The sequence below is a fragment of the Oratosquilla oratoria genome, chromosome 43 (genome assembly GCF_046742065.1).
Source record: "Oratosquilla oratoria isolate Oo_2021 chromosome 43, ASM4674206v1, whole genome shotgun sequence".
Lineage (NCBI taxonomy): Eukaryota > Metazoa > Arthropoda > Malacostraca > Stomatopoda > Squillidae > Oratosquilla > Oratosquilla oratoria.
Window position 1 is genome coordinate 11221146 of NC_134819.1, and position 17500 is coordinate 11238645.

General features: G+C 40.1%; 1 protein-coding gene across 1 annotated transcript in view; it reads right to left on the reverse strand.

The window, feature by feature from the left end:
- Positions 1-17500, reverse strand: part of LOC143021986 (uncharacterized) — an 89860-nt gene that overhangs the window by 68261 nt on the left and 4099 nt on the right. The window contains exon 2 of the mRNA XM_076179913.1: positions 1-1404. This exon is cut by the window's left edge and continues 220 nt beyond it. Coding sequence (XP_076036028.1) covers positions 1-414 — 414 coding nt within the window. The 5' untranslated portion in view covers positions 415-1404. The remainder of the gene's footprint in view (positions 1405-17500) is intronic.

The following is a 17500-nucleotide window of genomic DNA, read 5'->3' on the forward strand; positions in this document are numbered from 1 at the left end:
CACACGAATATAGGTCGGAAAGTGTGGGTCACCCTTCGAAGAAGTAGTTGTGGCATTCAGCAGAGGGCGGACGGCCATGACCACACGGTCCGTGGGCTCGGAAGGGGTAGGGAAAGTCCCTCTCCGGGGATCAGGAGACGAGGTAATTGTGGTCTTGGCTGACGTTTTTGACGCGAGGATGAATGTAGTACACTCGGAAAGTGTTGGGGACATTGGCAGAGGCGCAGGGTAGTCATGAGTGACTATGGTGGTAGTTGAAGAAACTGTGTTGGTAGAAGGGATGGCGGTGGTCATTATGATGGCGGCGATGAAGATGGAAGTGGTGTTGATCCAGGGCGGGGTCGGTGGTACTGGTGCTGGAGTGGTGGGAAGTAGGAAGGAAAGGTTGGTAGTGGTGATAGCTGTGGCCATCATAATGGTGATAATATTTGGACTAGCAGTGAACGCCACTTCATAATTGTCTGTCACTGCAGCATCCAAACATTTTACCACACCATTAGTCTGTACTGATTTAGCATCATTTCACTTTGATACAACTTCAGTGTCCCTTCCTGTTCCAACGAATCTTGCTCTGAGAGATTCACTATTAAAGGACCATATGTCATGTCAATGTTTGTGATTCATTTACATCTCCCTTACCGGCAGGCCATAATCCCAGTGCAGTTGTAATTACGTGCATCTCCCCCTCCCTCGATTACCCGTCACCCTAAATGGCCCTATTGTAGCAAGTGGCACCATCTACATCGTCCAGATATCTTACATGTGCACCTTATCACTTTCTATTGCATACTTGTTCCTCTAGGCACTATCGTTCCAATCACTTCAAATTACATGTTAATGAATTTAACATGATAAAGTTGCTATATCTCATTGTCAAGATTTGCCACTGTTAAAGAAAATATTTCATATGTGTCACTGAGTTATTATTTTAAGCACAAATATCAGACAATGACCTTTTTTTTTTCTTTTTTGTCATTATCGTATACCACTTCTTGAAAACTATCAAGACGCTAGCATGTTTTGAGGGTACTTCTTACACATTTTTCTAAGAAGTATATTATTAGCCGATCTTTCCATCAATTTCCTTTGTACTAGATTTATCATTAGATATCTTACTTTTATTTGTACAAGGTTTGCTTAGTAGTAAAGTCTTCGACCGAAATCGCTAAGAATAATATTTAATGTTTCAGCAATACTGCAATAAGTTTCATAACTCTTTTCAATCACTTGAGACCAAAGTTTACGACTATATTGATCAAAGATATGTTAAATATATGTTATTCAAATTTTCATCCTTTTTTTCATGATTATCTGTCCATCACGATCAATTTACAGTTTAGTTAAGTTTCTGCCATATTTGTTCTTTTCCATAGTTATCTGGAATGCGTCCTTCCTGTTTTTTACCTGCAAAAAATGAATGTGTTGCAATTAATCACTTCATTCAAGATGGTCCTCCTACGGTTTGTGTGTATGAAGTGTTTACAAGCAAAATATATGCAAAGTATTATTTTGGGGAATAGTTATTTCAAGTTCTTCTACCTGGACTGAAAAGAATATATATTCCCCATGCCCGCAAAATAGATTGTGTAAAGTATTATCTTACATCTTGTATGTGACCATGGATGAAATATGCTGTGGACAGTATTGTGAGAGGAACAATTCAAGATATCCAATACAAAGGAAGAAGGAAAAAATGCAAAAAGAAAGGAAAGAAGCATGGGAGGAAGAAAAGAAGAAAAAGAAAGAAGGAAAGGAGGAAAGGAAAAAAGGAAATAAAAGTTGTACATTCTGCATGTGTTTTATCACAGCTGACATCAAAGATGTATTTTAGTGTTGACAGCACTGCTATGTATTTCCCAGCTGGCAATATAAATGTAGGGGGTAATAAATTCTAGAATCCTGACGGCATTTCCCATCTTTACTCTCAGGCACAATTGCGCCTAAATCTTCCCCATGAGAGATGAATACCCACTCCATCCATCGGGAACCATTTCACGCTTCCAGTCAGATTTCTCAACATTCTGGGACTCGCCCTCGGAGGCTCGAGACTCTCACCTCCATGAAGAGGGATGGATGATGCGATGGAAGAAACGAAACACCAATGGGAACAGTTACTGTAGGGTGGGCTAGGTTTATCTTATTATTTAAACAAATATAATTTTTCTTTCTTTATTCTATGTTACTATAGTTTTATTTTCCTTGTCTATTACACGTGGGTCTTATTATAACTAAACAAAAGAATCTTGGAGACCAAAGTACAATTAATACTAAGACACTTAAAGCATACGAAAATATCTGTGGTACCATGACACGATTTTTAGGTACATGGAATGAATCACCTAAATCGAATCTTTGGATGAGGCACATAGGTTACCTAGGAAACCCGCTGACCGTAGGAAAACATATATAATCAACTCTTTCTACAATTATCCTTCAACTTGGATCTCAACATGTGTCATGGAGCACTGAACTAAAGGCTTTTCCCCGTATGGATGGGCACCACGAGACTGCAACCACACTGTGCATGTTTCCCTAGGAAGTTAATACACATGAATTAGTGTAAATGTATATTTTCTGGACGCCTGGATGGCGATTTTGTTCAAGGAACCGGTCGAACCTAGTCATGATAGTTGAATCATGCCCCAGTTTCTTCACACACACACACACACACACACACACACACACACACACACACATTTATATATATATATATATATATATATATATATATATATATATATATATATATATATATATATATATATGTATATATAGTATATATATATATATACATATATATATATATATATATATATATATATATATATATATATATATATATATAATACATATCAAGGCAGGATGCCTCCGAACTCCGACCGACATCCGATTATTCCCTCCAGGCCGTGGCTTCCCATTCCTAACCCTCTTTTCATTTACCTATCTAGGTCAATCTCATCTAGCTGGGATATTCATGGGGGTGCATATAAATCCTATGTTATGGAACCTTGTCTTTCCTTCTTTTGCATGCGGAATTTTTGCAGATAACCTATGGCGTGGAGCTGTCTCTAGGATGAGATGGATGAATGGGGTGAAAGGGGCATTACAAAAGAGAGGAATCTCTGTTGAGGAAGGACGTGAGAGGACAAAAGATAGGGGTGAATGGAGAAGGGTTGTATATAGATGATGCAGTGATGCATGAGGGGGAGTGGGTGGGGGATGAGGGGGTGAGGAAGTATGTATGGGAAAAAATTGACGCAGCCCGAAAGTATTTCTCCCCGTCTTCTCCTTTTCTGCATGAGGGGACGGAGAGAGGGGTCGCCAAATTTATGAAGCGGGCTTGCTGCGGATGTGCTGTGTCTTGCGACACTGCTTCTGACCCAGGGCAGTTGACAGGATGCAGGGATGACCCGTCATCCAGGAGGTGCCAAGATAAGAGGGAGGGTGGAGGGGAGTGGAATATATGGGAAATGAAATGGGTGGGAGTGTTTTTTATGCCTTTTTCTTTTTGGCTACCCCCCGTGTAATGGGGGGAAAGCCTTTGGTATATGTATGTATGTATGTATGTACCATAGTAGGGTAGCAGGTCCTCTTTCAGGCAGATTTGATTAAACTTTGCAGCAGCTTCTGCATTCACGAGTTTCTTGCTGACATGTTCAACTTTTCTAATACTTGAACGTTGAATATCGTTGAGTTGTCTTATTATGTGTCCAAACTTCATTTAGAATGAATGTAAAGACAGTACTAGCTTCTTGATTTTACTTGTAGAGCTTTCGCCTGACTTTAGGCATCTTCAGTACAAATTGAGTACAAAGAGTAATGGCGACAATATATATGTTTTTTTGTATATATTGTGGAACATCTCCGGATATGATGGATTTCTTGAAAACAATTTCTAATGGAACAACAATCTCATTTTTCATTTCCTTTAAGATTTTTGGATGCCAACCGCCAGGCCCTGGTGTTTTATTGATTTTGAGTTTCTCTATACCCATTTTAATTTTTAATTTTTTAATTTTTTTTTTTTTTTCTATTTACCGTAGTAAGTTCACCCTTGATTTTTCACAGGTTTTCTGTTTGTAGTTCACTCTGAGGTGATTCGTTTACGAATACTGAGCTAAAATAGTTGTTTGAAATATCACACATTCCTTCGTTTGTATACTCAAGTTGACCGTCACCAGATAATAGTGGGCCAATGTGATTCCTAATAACCTTTTTATCATTAATGTAACTATAGAATTCTTTGGGGTTCTCTTTGGATTTATTACATAACTTTGATAGTTATTAGGTGCACCTGAGCACTTGTATTTCTTATAAGCCTGTCTCTTTTTCACAGTACTTTTTCAGTCTCTTTGTCAAGCCATTTTGGGCGAGCCTGATTTTGGGGGCGTCTGTCCTTAAACGGGATGTAAGTATGAATCATTTTAGTTAGCGTATTTTAAAATATTTCCCATATCTGATCTACAGGTCTTTCGCTTTCGTTAACAAAAGAAAACAAAAACGATCACTAAATAAACTAAATAAACGTTTCTTACTCTGCTTACCTTATACTATTACTCCTATATTTGGAGTACAGTAAAAGACTACTGTTTTGATTCTAAATTAGTAGAACACTACACTTTATCTTATACCTGTTATTGTATAGCGCTATATGTATACAATTACAAAAACACAACACAATCACTTGTCACTATTCAAAGGTATAAACTTCACAAGAAGTAATAGACTTAACATGAGGTATTCACTAGCTAGTGTCTCGGCAGAAAACGAGTTCTCAAGCTGAGGTCACGGTGATGAGATGTTTAAGGGGAGAAAGTGGCAGCAAACTGGAAGTGAGTATTAAGGGAGAGAGACTGGAGGAAGTGGATAGTTTTAGATACTTGGGTGCAAATGTGGCAGGAAAGTGAGGAGTGGAGATGGAGGTAGAATGCCTTGGGGTATTAAAAAGTGTAATAAGAAATAGATATTTGGGAATAGAGGCTAAGAGGAGATTGTATGAAGGAGTGATTGTGCCGACAGCATTGTATATCTAGACTTTGCAAAAGGTTTTTGATACCGTCCAACACGAAAGACTACTTACTAAATTAGCTTTACACGGAATAAGTGGTAGCCTATTAAGTTGGACTAGTACTTGGTTGAATGGTCGAAAACAGAGAGTTGTTTTAAATGGAAAAACTTCTAGATGGAAAAATATTACGAGTGGAGTTCCTCAGGGTTCCGTTCTTGGGCCACTTCTATTCATAGTATATATAAATGATATAGACCATGGACTAAAATCTATTGTTTCCAAAATTGCTGATGATACAAAACTGTGCGGAATGGCAAATGATCACTTAAATCAATTAGATATTCAAGAAGATATAGATCAATTATAGCAATGGTCTGAAAAGTGGCTAATAAAATTTAACATAAGTAAATGCAAGGTTATGAACATAGGTAATAACAGTAAGTACCATTACAAGTTATTCGGAAATTCGTTAACAAAAGAGAATAGTGAAAAAGATCTCGGCGTTATTATCAGTAACGATCTCAAATAATCTATGCAGTGTATTTCAGCCTCTGAGAAAGCAAATAAGATTCTAGGACTGATTGCGCGATCTTTTGACTTCAAAAGGTCATCTCTCATTAACAAGCTATATAAATCGTTAGTTCGTCCACATTTGGAATATGCTGTTTCCGTATGGTCACTGAATCTCACTAAAGACATTGGCAGATTGGAAAAAGTACAACGGCGAGCCACAAAACTGATTTCAAATATAAAAAATTAATCATACGAAAATCGACTAAGACATATGAATCTGTTTTCCCTAAAAAAGCGTAGACTCAGAGGTGACTTGATACAGGTCTTTAAAATTCTAAAGGAGATTGACAATATCAAAAGTGACCAAAATTTTGCACTGAATAAGAATCCGACAAGAAATAACGGTCTCAAATTGTCAGGAAATAGATTTTATTTGGAAGCGGGTAGAAACAACTTTGCCAACCGTGTAGTTAATGAATGGAATAAACTTCCTGCAGAGGCAGTGTAATGTAATTCAGTTCGAAGCTTAAAAATTTGTTTAGATGAACATCTAAGCAAGATGCTGTAATGACTGTTATTTATTTTGTATTATTTGTTTATTTGTTTTGTTATTGTCTGTTTATCATTTTCTTGATTTTCATTTATCATGATTTATCTGTCAATCTATTATTATTTATTATTCACCTGTTTGTTTATTATTTAACTATACCTATGCATTTAGTTATTCTATTTATTACAATTTATACTATTATATATTTTTTATTTATCATTATTATATTTTTCTCGCATCCGACCCTATAAAGGACCAAAAGGTCTCCTGTCGACTTGCTCCGCCTTTGTAATCCTTTGTAACCTTACTTTTGCCTACGTTTATCTTCAACTTCCTTCTTTCGCACACCTTCACAAACTCTGTCACTAACTTCCTTAATCCCTCCTCTGATCCTGCCACAAGCGCAGTGTCGTCAGCAAACAACAACTGGCTTATTTCCCACTTTTCTCCATCCTCTTTAACCATCTCCAATCCACGACCCATTACCCTTTCGTTTACCTCTCGCACCACCCCATCCATGTATGAATTGAACAGCCAAGACGACATAGCACATCCCTGGCAATGTCCCACCTTTTTCTCAAACCACTCACTCTCTCCATGTCGGCGTCCGGGTCTGGGAAACAGAGCGGTGAAATATCAGTGAGGACTTCTTTAGCTGCCGTAAAGGCGTCTTCCGTTTCCGGTGTCCAAACTAAGGTGATGGATTGACCACGTTTACAGGGCTTGATCATCGCATAGAGTGGTTGGAGCAATAGAGAACAATGAGGGATGAAACGGTTGTAAAAATTTACCATTCCTAGAAACTCTTTGAGTTGGCGCTGCGTGGTAGGCTTCGGGAAACGATGGATAGACTCACATTTGTCTTGGAGGGGAGCGATTCCGTGTGAGGTGACAGTGTGACCAAGGAAGGTGATGGAGGAAACACCAAATACGGATTTGTCAATGTTGATGAGTTAGAATTTCCTGTAGGTGTTGTTTGTCCGTCACTGGGTCAGGACTGGCAATGAGATCATCGATGTATGCGAAGCAGAGAGGAAGACCTCGCAGGACTTCGTCGATGAAGCGTTGAAAGGTTTGAGCAGCGTTTCTTGATCCAAAGGGCATCCGTACATATTCAAACAAACCAAAAGGAGTGATAATAGCAGTTTTCGGGATGTCCGCAGGGTGGACGGGGATCTGGTGAAAGGCTTTCACGAGGTCGATTCTGGAGATGGTGCTGCGCCCGGAGAGTTGAGAGGAAAACTCCTGGATGTTGAGAGCAGGATACCTGTCCTCGACAGTGCGCGAGTTGAGAGCGCGGTAGTCTCCACTTAGTCTTAGGTCACCATTCTTCTTAGGGACTATGTGAAGTCCAATGGACCAGGTGCAGGAACTTGGGCGAATTATGCCTTGGCGCATAAGGGATTCAAACTCTTGCTTGCCTAGTTTTAAACGCTCGGGAGCTAAGCGGCGAGCCTTGATCTAGTAGTTTCAATGAAGTGAGAAATGTGATGTTTGACTGGAGTTGCGGCAGAATATGGCTGTGTCGGCGTTGGGAAGGACTTCAGCAAGGAGAACTGGTGATTAGACTGGATGACAGCAATGCATGTACTTTCGCCAGGTGCATGCTGTGCGCTCGATGTGACGGAAGTGAGTGGATCAAGAGGCCATAGTGGCACAGGAAATCAGCACCTAAGATGGGTTGGGAGACATCTCCTACGTAAAAGGTCTACTTGTACACTGGAATCTTGGTACCATTGGCTGAGTAGAGGTGCAAGATTGGAGGCAGGATCTTTTGACATGCTCGGGCTGGCAAAACACAGACATCGGAACTAGAGGCGACCAGGAACTTGGTGTTCGAAAGTGGGTCGTACAGATGAAGCAGCGCGGAGGAGGTACGAGCACGAGGCGCCGTTAATGCTCGTTGCTGGGATTTAAAGGCTTAATGTAGGTGCATGGTGCTTTACACTTTTTGGCGGAAGTCTCAAACTTCTGATGATAGAAACATACCAGGGCGTGGGAAGTACGGTTCCTAGAGTGTGATCTGCGCCGGAAACTGTGTCGAGAAAACGAGCAGAAACGTGAGTGATTGTCGAGCTGTTTCTGCATCTGTAGGATTTGCAGAGAGAGTTGGGAAATGAGATCGGTAAGTTGCTTGGTGTCTTGTGGAGTGACGGTCGAGACGGTAGACGATTGTGCTTTTGGAAGAATTCCCATAAATTCATCGGCAAGGTTGGCTAGTTTATCGACGGCAAGAGTACCTTTGACGGCGGAAAGGCTGCATTGGGTCGCATGAGACAACCGTCGGTAGAACAGTTGCTTGAACACTTCCTTGTCAAAGGAGTCATATTTATTGGCCAGTAGGGTTTTCATGCGTCGAAAAATATCGTAGGGCCTCTCATTCCCGAGTTCTTCTCTGGTGAGGAACTCTTGGAGACGAACCGCTATAGTATTTTGAAGGCGCCCTAGGACAGCTTTCTTGAGGTCTTCATAAAGAGTGTCAGAAGTGACAGCTTGTGCGATGACGTCGGAGACCTATGATAAGATATCAGGTGGCAGGACAGCAGTTGTATGCGAGAATTAAGTAAGTAAGGCTAACAGTGATAAAAGAGGCCTTAAAATTGCATTCCAATATGGAGAACCACATGGGAGCACAATGCAGGTGCACGGAAGGCGACTGCGGTTGTGGCTTCGTGAGCCATCTTTGTGGGACGAATTTCTCAATGTTACTAAAAATACTGGGCACTACCACTCTTGACAATATATGAGGCACTAACACGAGCACATTTTGGACACTTATTTGCGCGGTATGACTAACATAGATAATCCTGGGCACTATAGATAACACTGTCGGGCATTATAGGTAATAATCCTGGGAACTACAAGTAACACTCTTACATACAAACATATACCAAAGGCTTTTTCCCCCTTACACGGGGGGTAGCCAAAAAGAAAAAGGCATAGAAATCACTTCCACCCATTTCATTTCCCATATATTCCACTCCCCTCCACCCTCCTCCCTCCCTCCCATCTTGGCACCTCCTGGATGACGGGTCATTTCTGCATCCTGTCCACTGCCCTGGGTCAGAAGCAGTGTCGCAAGACACAGCACATCCACAGCAAGGCCGCTTCATAAATTCGGCGACACCCCCTCTCCGTCCCCTCATAGGCACTATATACATATACATATATATATATATGCATATGCATCTATATATATATATATATATATATATAAATATGTATATATATATATATAATATACATATATATACACATATAAATATACATATATACACATACACACATATATATATGTATATATATATATATATATACTGTATATATGTATATATATATATATATATATATATACATATATACAGTATATGTGTGTGTGTGTGTGTGTGTGTGTGTGTGTGTGTGTGTGTGTGTGTGTGTGTGTGTGTGTGTGTGCGTGTGTGTGTGTGTGTATGCACACACACACACACACAAACACACACACACACACACATATATATATACATATATATATATTTATATATATATGTGTGTGTGTGTGTGTGTGTGTGTGTGTGTGTGTGTGTGTGTGTGTGTGTGTGTGTGTGTGTGTGTGTGTGTGTGTGTGTGTGTGTGTGTGTGTGTGTGTGCAAACTGAGTTAAACACCACAGCGTTATCACAATTATTAATTTTCTTTCTAATGTTTTCAATTCACCTCACTAGAACTCTGACTTTGGGAGGATGAGCATAAACGAGTTGTCCAAAGTTATCCAATTTAATTCCATACAAGTTGACATTTCGACTTCAAGGAGTCATTCTCAGAATAATAAATCACAAATCAAGACAATCGAACATGCACAAAACAATTACATTTTCACAGAATAGAAAAGTCGTCGCGTTTACATATACCTTATAAAAAAGTTCAAAGCTGACATGGAAAGGCTTACATTAGTGTGTGGGCCGCCGACCTGATATATATGCATATATATATATATATATATACATATATATATATATATATATATATATATATATATATGTGTGTGTGTGTGTGTGTGTGTGTGTGTGTGTGTGTGTGTGTGTGTGTGTGTGTGTGTGTGTGTGTGAGAGAGTGTGTGTGCGTGTGTGTGTGTATAAATATATATATAATGTTTAAATATATATATATATATATATATATATATATATATATATATATATATATATATATATACATACATATACCAAGGCTTTTTCCCCCTTACAAGGGGGGTACCCAAAAAGAAAAAGGCATAAAATCATTCCCACACATTCCATCCCTGAATACACTCCACACCACTCCACCCTCACTCTTATCTTAGCACCTCCTGAATGACGGGTCATCCCTGCACCTTGTCGACTGCCCTGGGTCAAAAGCAGTGTCGCAAGACACAGCACATCCACAACAAGGCCGCTTCATTAAATCAGCGACCCCCCCTCTCCGTCCCCCCATTGCATAAAATGAGAGGACGGGGAGAAAGCCCTTCGGGCTGCGTCAAATTTTGCTCACACATACTACCTCACCCCCCATCCACCCGCCCATTCCACCTCATGCAATCACAACATCATCCATATACAACCATTCTCCATTCACCCCTGTCTTCTGTCCTCTCCCGTCCTTCCTCAACAGACATTCCCCTCTTCCCCAAAGCCCCCTTCACCCCATCCATCCACCTCATCCTAGGACGTCCCCTCATGTTCACTCCCTCCACATCTGCCTTCCACACCTCTTTTACTAGTCTTTCTTCACTCATTCCTTCCATGTGTCCAAACCATCCTAATATTCTTTCATCAACCCTATCTCCCAGCTCCTTTTCCACCCCTGTTCTCCTCCTCACCTCCTCATTTCTCACTCTATCTAGCCTAGTAACCCCCATCATACTTCTCAGACACCTCATCTCAAACACATTCAAACTCCTTCTCTCTTCTTCTCTTATGTTCCATGTTTCTGCCCCATACAGTGCTGTTGGCACAATCACTCCTTCATACAGTCTCCTCTTAGCATCCATTCCTAAATGTCTATTCCTCATTACACTCTTTAATCCACCAAGGCATTTACTCGCTTCTCTCAATCTACATTCTACCTCCACTTTCACTCCACCTTTCCCTGCCACATTTGCACCCAAGTATCTAAAACTATCCACTTCCTCCAGTCGCTCTCCCTTAATACTCACTTTCAGTCTACTGCCAATTTCACCCCTTGTACATCTCATCACCTTACTTTTACCCACATTTATCTTCAACTTCCTTCTTACACACATTTTCCCAAACTCTGTCACCAACTTCCTCAATCCCTCCTCCGATGCTGCCACAAGCGCAGTGTCGTCCCCAAACAAAAGCTGGCTTATCTCCCACTTTTCTCCATTTTCTTTAACCATCTCCAATCCCTGACCCACTACCCTTGCATTTACCTCTCGCACCACCCCATCCATGTATAGATTGAACAGCCAGGGTGACAAAACACATCCTTGACGAAGTCCCACCTTTACCTCAAACCACTCACTCTCTCCATTTCTAATCCTAACACAAGCTCTACTACTCTCGTAAAAACTCTTGACAGCTCCTTGGAGCTTTCCTCCTATCCCGTATATCTGCAGTACCTCCCACAGTGCCTTCCTGTTTACCCTGTCATAAGCCTTTTCCAAATACATTAAAGCCCAAAAAACATCCTTACCTTTTCCTATAGCTTTCTCACATATCTGTCTTACCACAAAGATCTGATCTACGCAACCTCTTCCTGTCCTAAACCCACACTGTGCCTCACCAATTACTCCCTCTGTTCCTTTCCTAATCCTGTCAATCAAGACCCTCCCATGAGCCTTCCCAACTACACTTAACAAGCTGATCCCTCTGAAACTGCTACACTCACACTTGCCCCCTTTTCCCTTGTAAAGTGGAACTATGCAGGCATTCCTCCAGTCCTCCGGCACTCTACCAGCAAACATTAAACAACCTCATCAGCCAGTCCACCATCACTGTACCTCCCTTTTTCAGACATTCTGCATGACATCCATCCAGACCAGGTGCCTTACCTGCTTTCATCATCTTAACAACTGCCTTCACTTCATCCTTCCCTATTTCTCCTCCATTTTCCTCACCCATCACTGTCATTTTCTTAGCACCTCCCATTGCAACTACCTTTGCCTCCCCATCCTCCTTCACATTCAGCAACTCCCTAAAATACTCCGCCCATCTTCTTCTGTTCCACTATCATTTTTCCATCTGCACCTTTTACCTTTTCTTCTCTACTTGATTTGCCCCCTCTTTCTTAATTTCTTTCCAAAACATCTTTTTATTACTTTCCAATTTTTCGGAAAGAAATTAAGAGAGGAAAAGGAAGTGAATTAAATAGAGAAGAAAAGGTAAAAAGGTGCAGATGGAGAGATGATAATGGAAGAGATGGCAGAAGATGGGCAAAGTATTTTAGGAAGTTGCTGAATATGAAGGAGGATAGGGAGGGAAAGATAGTTGCAGTGGGAAGTGCTAATGAAATGACAGTGATGAATGAGGAAAATGGAGAAATAAGAAAAGATGAGGTAAAAGCATTTATTAAAACGATGAAAAGGCACCTGGGTTAGATGGGTGTCATGCTGAGTGTGAAAAAGGGAGGTACAGTGATGGTAAACTGGCTAGTAAAGTTGTTTATTGTTTGTCTAAAAGAGGGTAGAGTGCTGGAGGACTGGAGGAGTGCCTGTATAGTTGTGCTTTACAAGGGAAGGGGGACAAGTGTGAATGTGGTAGTTTTGGAGGGATCAGTTTGTTGAGTTGTGAAGGCTTGTGGGAGGGTTTTGATTGGGGGGATTGGGAGAGGAGCGGAGGGAGTGATTGGTGAGAAACAATGTGGTTTTAGATGGGTGAGGGTTGCGTGGATCGAAATTTTGTGGTAAGGTAGATGTGTGAGAAAGTTTTGGGAAAGATTAGGGATGTTTTTTGGGCCTCTATGGATCTAGAAAGGGCTTGTGATAGGGTGGACGGGAGAGTACTGTAGGGGGTGTTGCACATATATGGGATAAGAGGAAGGCTGTTGAGAGCAGTCAAGAGTTTTTACGAGAGTGATAGAGCCTGTGTTAAAATTAGAAATTGAGAGAGAGAGTGGTTTGTAGTAAATGTGGGACTTCGTCAGGGATGTGTTACGTCGCCTTGGCTGTTCAATTTATACATGAATGGGGTGAGGCGAGAGGTAAACGCAGGGTAATGGGCCGGGGATTGGAGATGGTTAAAGGAAACGGAGAAAATTAGGAAGCCAGTTATTGTTTGCTGGTGACACTGCGCTTGTGGCAGGATCAGAGGAGGGATTAAGGAAGTTTGTGACGGAGTTTGGGAAGGTGCACGAATGAAGGAAGTTGAAGATGTGGGAGAAAGTAAGGCGATGAGATCTGCAAGGGGGGATGGCAGCAAATTGGAAGTGACTATCAAGAGAGACTTGAGGGTTCGGGGATAGTTTTAGATACTTGGGGATAGTTTTAGATACTTGGGTGCGAATGTGGCAGGAAAGGGAAGGTGGAGTTAAGGTGGAGGTAGATTGTAGGTTGAGAGAAACAAATAAATGCCTTGGGGGATTAAAAAGTGTAATGAGGAATAGACATTTTGAAATGGATGCTAAGAGGAGATCGTATGAAAAAAGTGATTTTGCCGACAGCAATGCATGGGGCAGAAACATGGAATATAAGAGAGGAAGAGAGAAAAAAATTAAATGTGTATGAGATGAAATCCCTGAGAAGTATGTTAGGGGTTATTAGGCTGGATAGAGTGAGAAACAAGGTGAGGAGGAGAACAGGGATGGAAAGGGAGTTGAGAGATAGAGTTGATGAAAGAGTATTGTGATGGTTTGGACACATGGAAAGAATGGGTGAAGAAAGATTAGTAAAAGAGGAATGGAAGGCAGAGGTGAATGGAGTGAATATGAGGAGGCGACCAAGGATGACATGGATGGATGGGGTAAAAGAGGCGTTGAGAAAGAGGGGAATGTCTATTGAGGAAGGAAGGGAGAAGACAGAGGATAGAAGTGGAGAATGGTTGTGTATGCTGATGATGTGATGCATGGAAGGGAGTGGGTGGGGGATGAGGGGGTGAGGGAGTATGTGTGAATAATGTTTTGACACAAGCCGAAGGGATTTCTTACCTGTCTTCTCTTTTTCTGAATGAGGGGACGGGGGGGGGGGGTTGCCGATTAAGTGAAGCGGCCTTGCTGTGGATGTGCTGTTGAGGAAGGAAGGGAGAAGGCAGATAATAGGAGTGAGTGGAGAATGGCTGTTTATAGCCGATACTGTGATGCATGGAAGGGAGTGGGTGGCGGATGGGGGGTGAGGGAATATGTGTGAATGTTTTTTGACGCAGCCCGAAGAGATTTCTCACCCGTTCTCTCTCTCTCTCTCTCTCTCTCTCTCTCTCTCTCTCTCTCTCTCTCTCTCTCTCTCTCTCTCTCTCTCTCTCAAATGATTACAAAGGCAGAGCATGCCGACAGGAGACCTTTTGGTCCATATCTAGATCGGAAGCGAAAAAATCCAAATAATAATAATAAATAAATGAATAAAAACTACAATAATGTAATTATCAAATAATACACATAAATAAACGCATAGGCACAGTCAAACAACAAACAGGTAAATAGTAAATAATAATAAACCAACTAATAACTAACTAAATAAATGAGAATCAAACAGACAAATGATAACAAAACAAAAACAAATAATATAAAATAAATAATAATCATTACAGCATCTTGCTTTGGTGTTTATCTAAATGGTTTTTAAAGCTTCGAACTGAACTACATTGCACTGTCTCTGCAGGAAGTTTATTCCATTCATTAACTACACGGTTGGCGAAGTTGTTTCTATCCACTTCCAAATTGAATCTATTTCCGGACAGTTTGTGACCATTGTTTCTTGTCTGATTCTCATTCAGTGTGAAAATTTTGTCACTTTTGATGTTGTCAATTCCCTTTAGAATTTTAAAGACCTGTATCAAGTAACCTCTGAGTCTACGCTTTTTTAGGGAGAACAGATTTATGTGTTTTAGTCGATTTTCGTATGATTTATTTTTTACATTTAGGATCAGTTTTGTGGCTCGCCGTTGTACTTTTTCCAATCTGCCAATGTCTTTAATGAGATTCGGTGACCATACGGAAACAGCATATTCCAAATGTGGACGAACTAACGATTTATATAGCTTGTTAATGAGTGATGAACTTTTGAAGCCAAAAGATCGCGCAACCAGTTCTAGAATTTTATTTGCTTTCTCAGAGGCTGAAATACACTGCTTGGATGATTTGAGATCGTTACTGATAATTACGCCGAGATCTTTTTCACTATTCACTTTTGTTAACAAATTTCCAAATAACTTGTAATCGTACTTACTATTATTTTTACCTATGTGCATTACCTTGCATTTACTTGTGTTAAATTTTATTAGCCACTTTTCAGACCATTTCTGTAATATATCTAAATCTTCTTGAATATCTAATTGGTTTAAGTGATCATTTGCCATTCCGCACAGTTTTGTATCATCAGCAAATTTGGAAACAGTAGATTTTAGTCCATGGTCTATATCATTTATATATACTATGAATAGAAGTGGCCCAAGAACAGAACCCTGAGGAACTCCACTTGTAACATTTTTCCATCCAGAAGTTTTTCCATTTAAAACAACTCTGTTTTCGATCATTTAACCAATTACTAGTCCAACTTAATAGGCTACCACTTATTCCGTGTGAAGCTAATTTAGTAAGTAGTCTTTCGTGGGGGACGGTATCAAAAGCTTTTGCAAAGTCTAGATATATTAAATCTATATTGTTTCTTTTGTCATAACTCGAGATAACTGTGTTGTAGAATTCGAGTAAGTCACGCAAGAACGTTTCCGTCTGAAACCATGCTGGCTATCATTTATCAAACGGTTACTTTCTAAATGATGTTCGATAGCATCTCTGATGATAGTTTCCATTATTTTTCCTACGATTGAAGTCAAACTTATAGGCCTATAGTTATTAGGTTTCTTTTTGTCACCTTTTTTGAATATGGGAGTAACGTTAGCTAGCTTCCATTCTCTTGGGACATCTCCGGATATGATAGATTTCTTGAAAATAATTTCTAATGGAACAACAATCTCATTTTTCATTTCCTTTAAGATTCTTGGATGCCAACCGTCAGGCCCTAGTGTTTTATTAACTTTGAGTTTTTCTATACACCTTTTAATTTTTTCTTTTGTTATATTTACCGTAGTAAGTTTACCCTAGACTTTTCACAGGTTTCAGTTTGGAGCTCACTTTGAGGTGTTTCGTTTACGAATACCGAGCTAAAATAATTGTTTAAAATATTACACATTCCTTCATTTGAATATTCAAGTTGACTGTCAGCAGATAATAGTGGACCAATGTGATTCCTAACAACCTTTTTATCTCTAATGTAACTATAGAATTCTTTGGGATTCTCTTTGGATTTATCAGCGATATTCATTTCGTATTGTCGTTTTCTTTTTTTATTGTCTTTTTTAAGTCTCTCTGTATTGACACATAACTTTCATAGTCATTAGATGCACCCGAGCACTTATATTTCTTATAAGCCTGTCTCTTTTTAGCAATACTTTTTTTTCAGTTTCTTTGTCAAGCCACTTTGGGCGAGCCTGATTTGGGGGACGTCTGTCCTTAAAAGGAATGTAAGTATGAATCATCTTAGTGAGCGTATTTTGAAATATTTCCCACATCTGATCTACAGGTCTTTCGCTTAATTTTGCCTCCCAATCTGTAAGCTGAAGCTCCTGACGTAGTCCTATGAACTGAGCTTTACTGAAATCTGGTATTTTAGAAACACAAGTATCTATTCTAAAAAAAAATTAGGAGTTTGAATCTAACTAAGTTGTGATCGCTAATTGCAACAGTTTCACCAACTTCTTTTTATTTTCTTTTTTTCATGAAGGGACGGGGGGACGCTTAATTGAAGCGGCTTTGCTCTGGATGGGCTGTGTCTTGTTGCATTCCTTTTGATGCAGGGCAGTGGGCGAAATGCAGGGATGACCCGTCATCCACGAGTAGCCAAGAAAAGAGGAAGGGAGGGAGGGTGGTGAATGGGAGTGGAATATGTGGGGATAAAATGCGTGGTAGTGACTTTGCCTACCTTCCTTGTAAGGGGGAAAATGCCGTTGGTATATGTACACACACACACACACACACACACACACACATGATGGGACATTGTGACAAGTTGAATACATGCTTTGGGTAGGTATTCACCTGTACAGAACAGTAAATGGTACTGAAATGCTCTATCTACAGTATCATTTTCCTCATTCCACGGACGTTCCTTTGTTCTCAAATACCTGCTACACCTAGTATACATATAATATATATATATATATATATATACATATATATATATATATATATATATATATATATATATATATATATATGTGTGTGTGTGTGTGTGTGTGTGTGTGT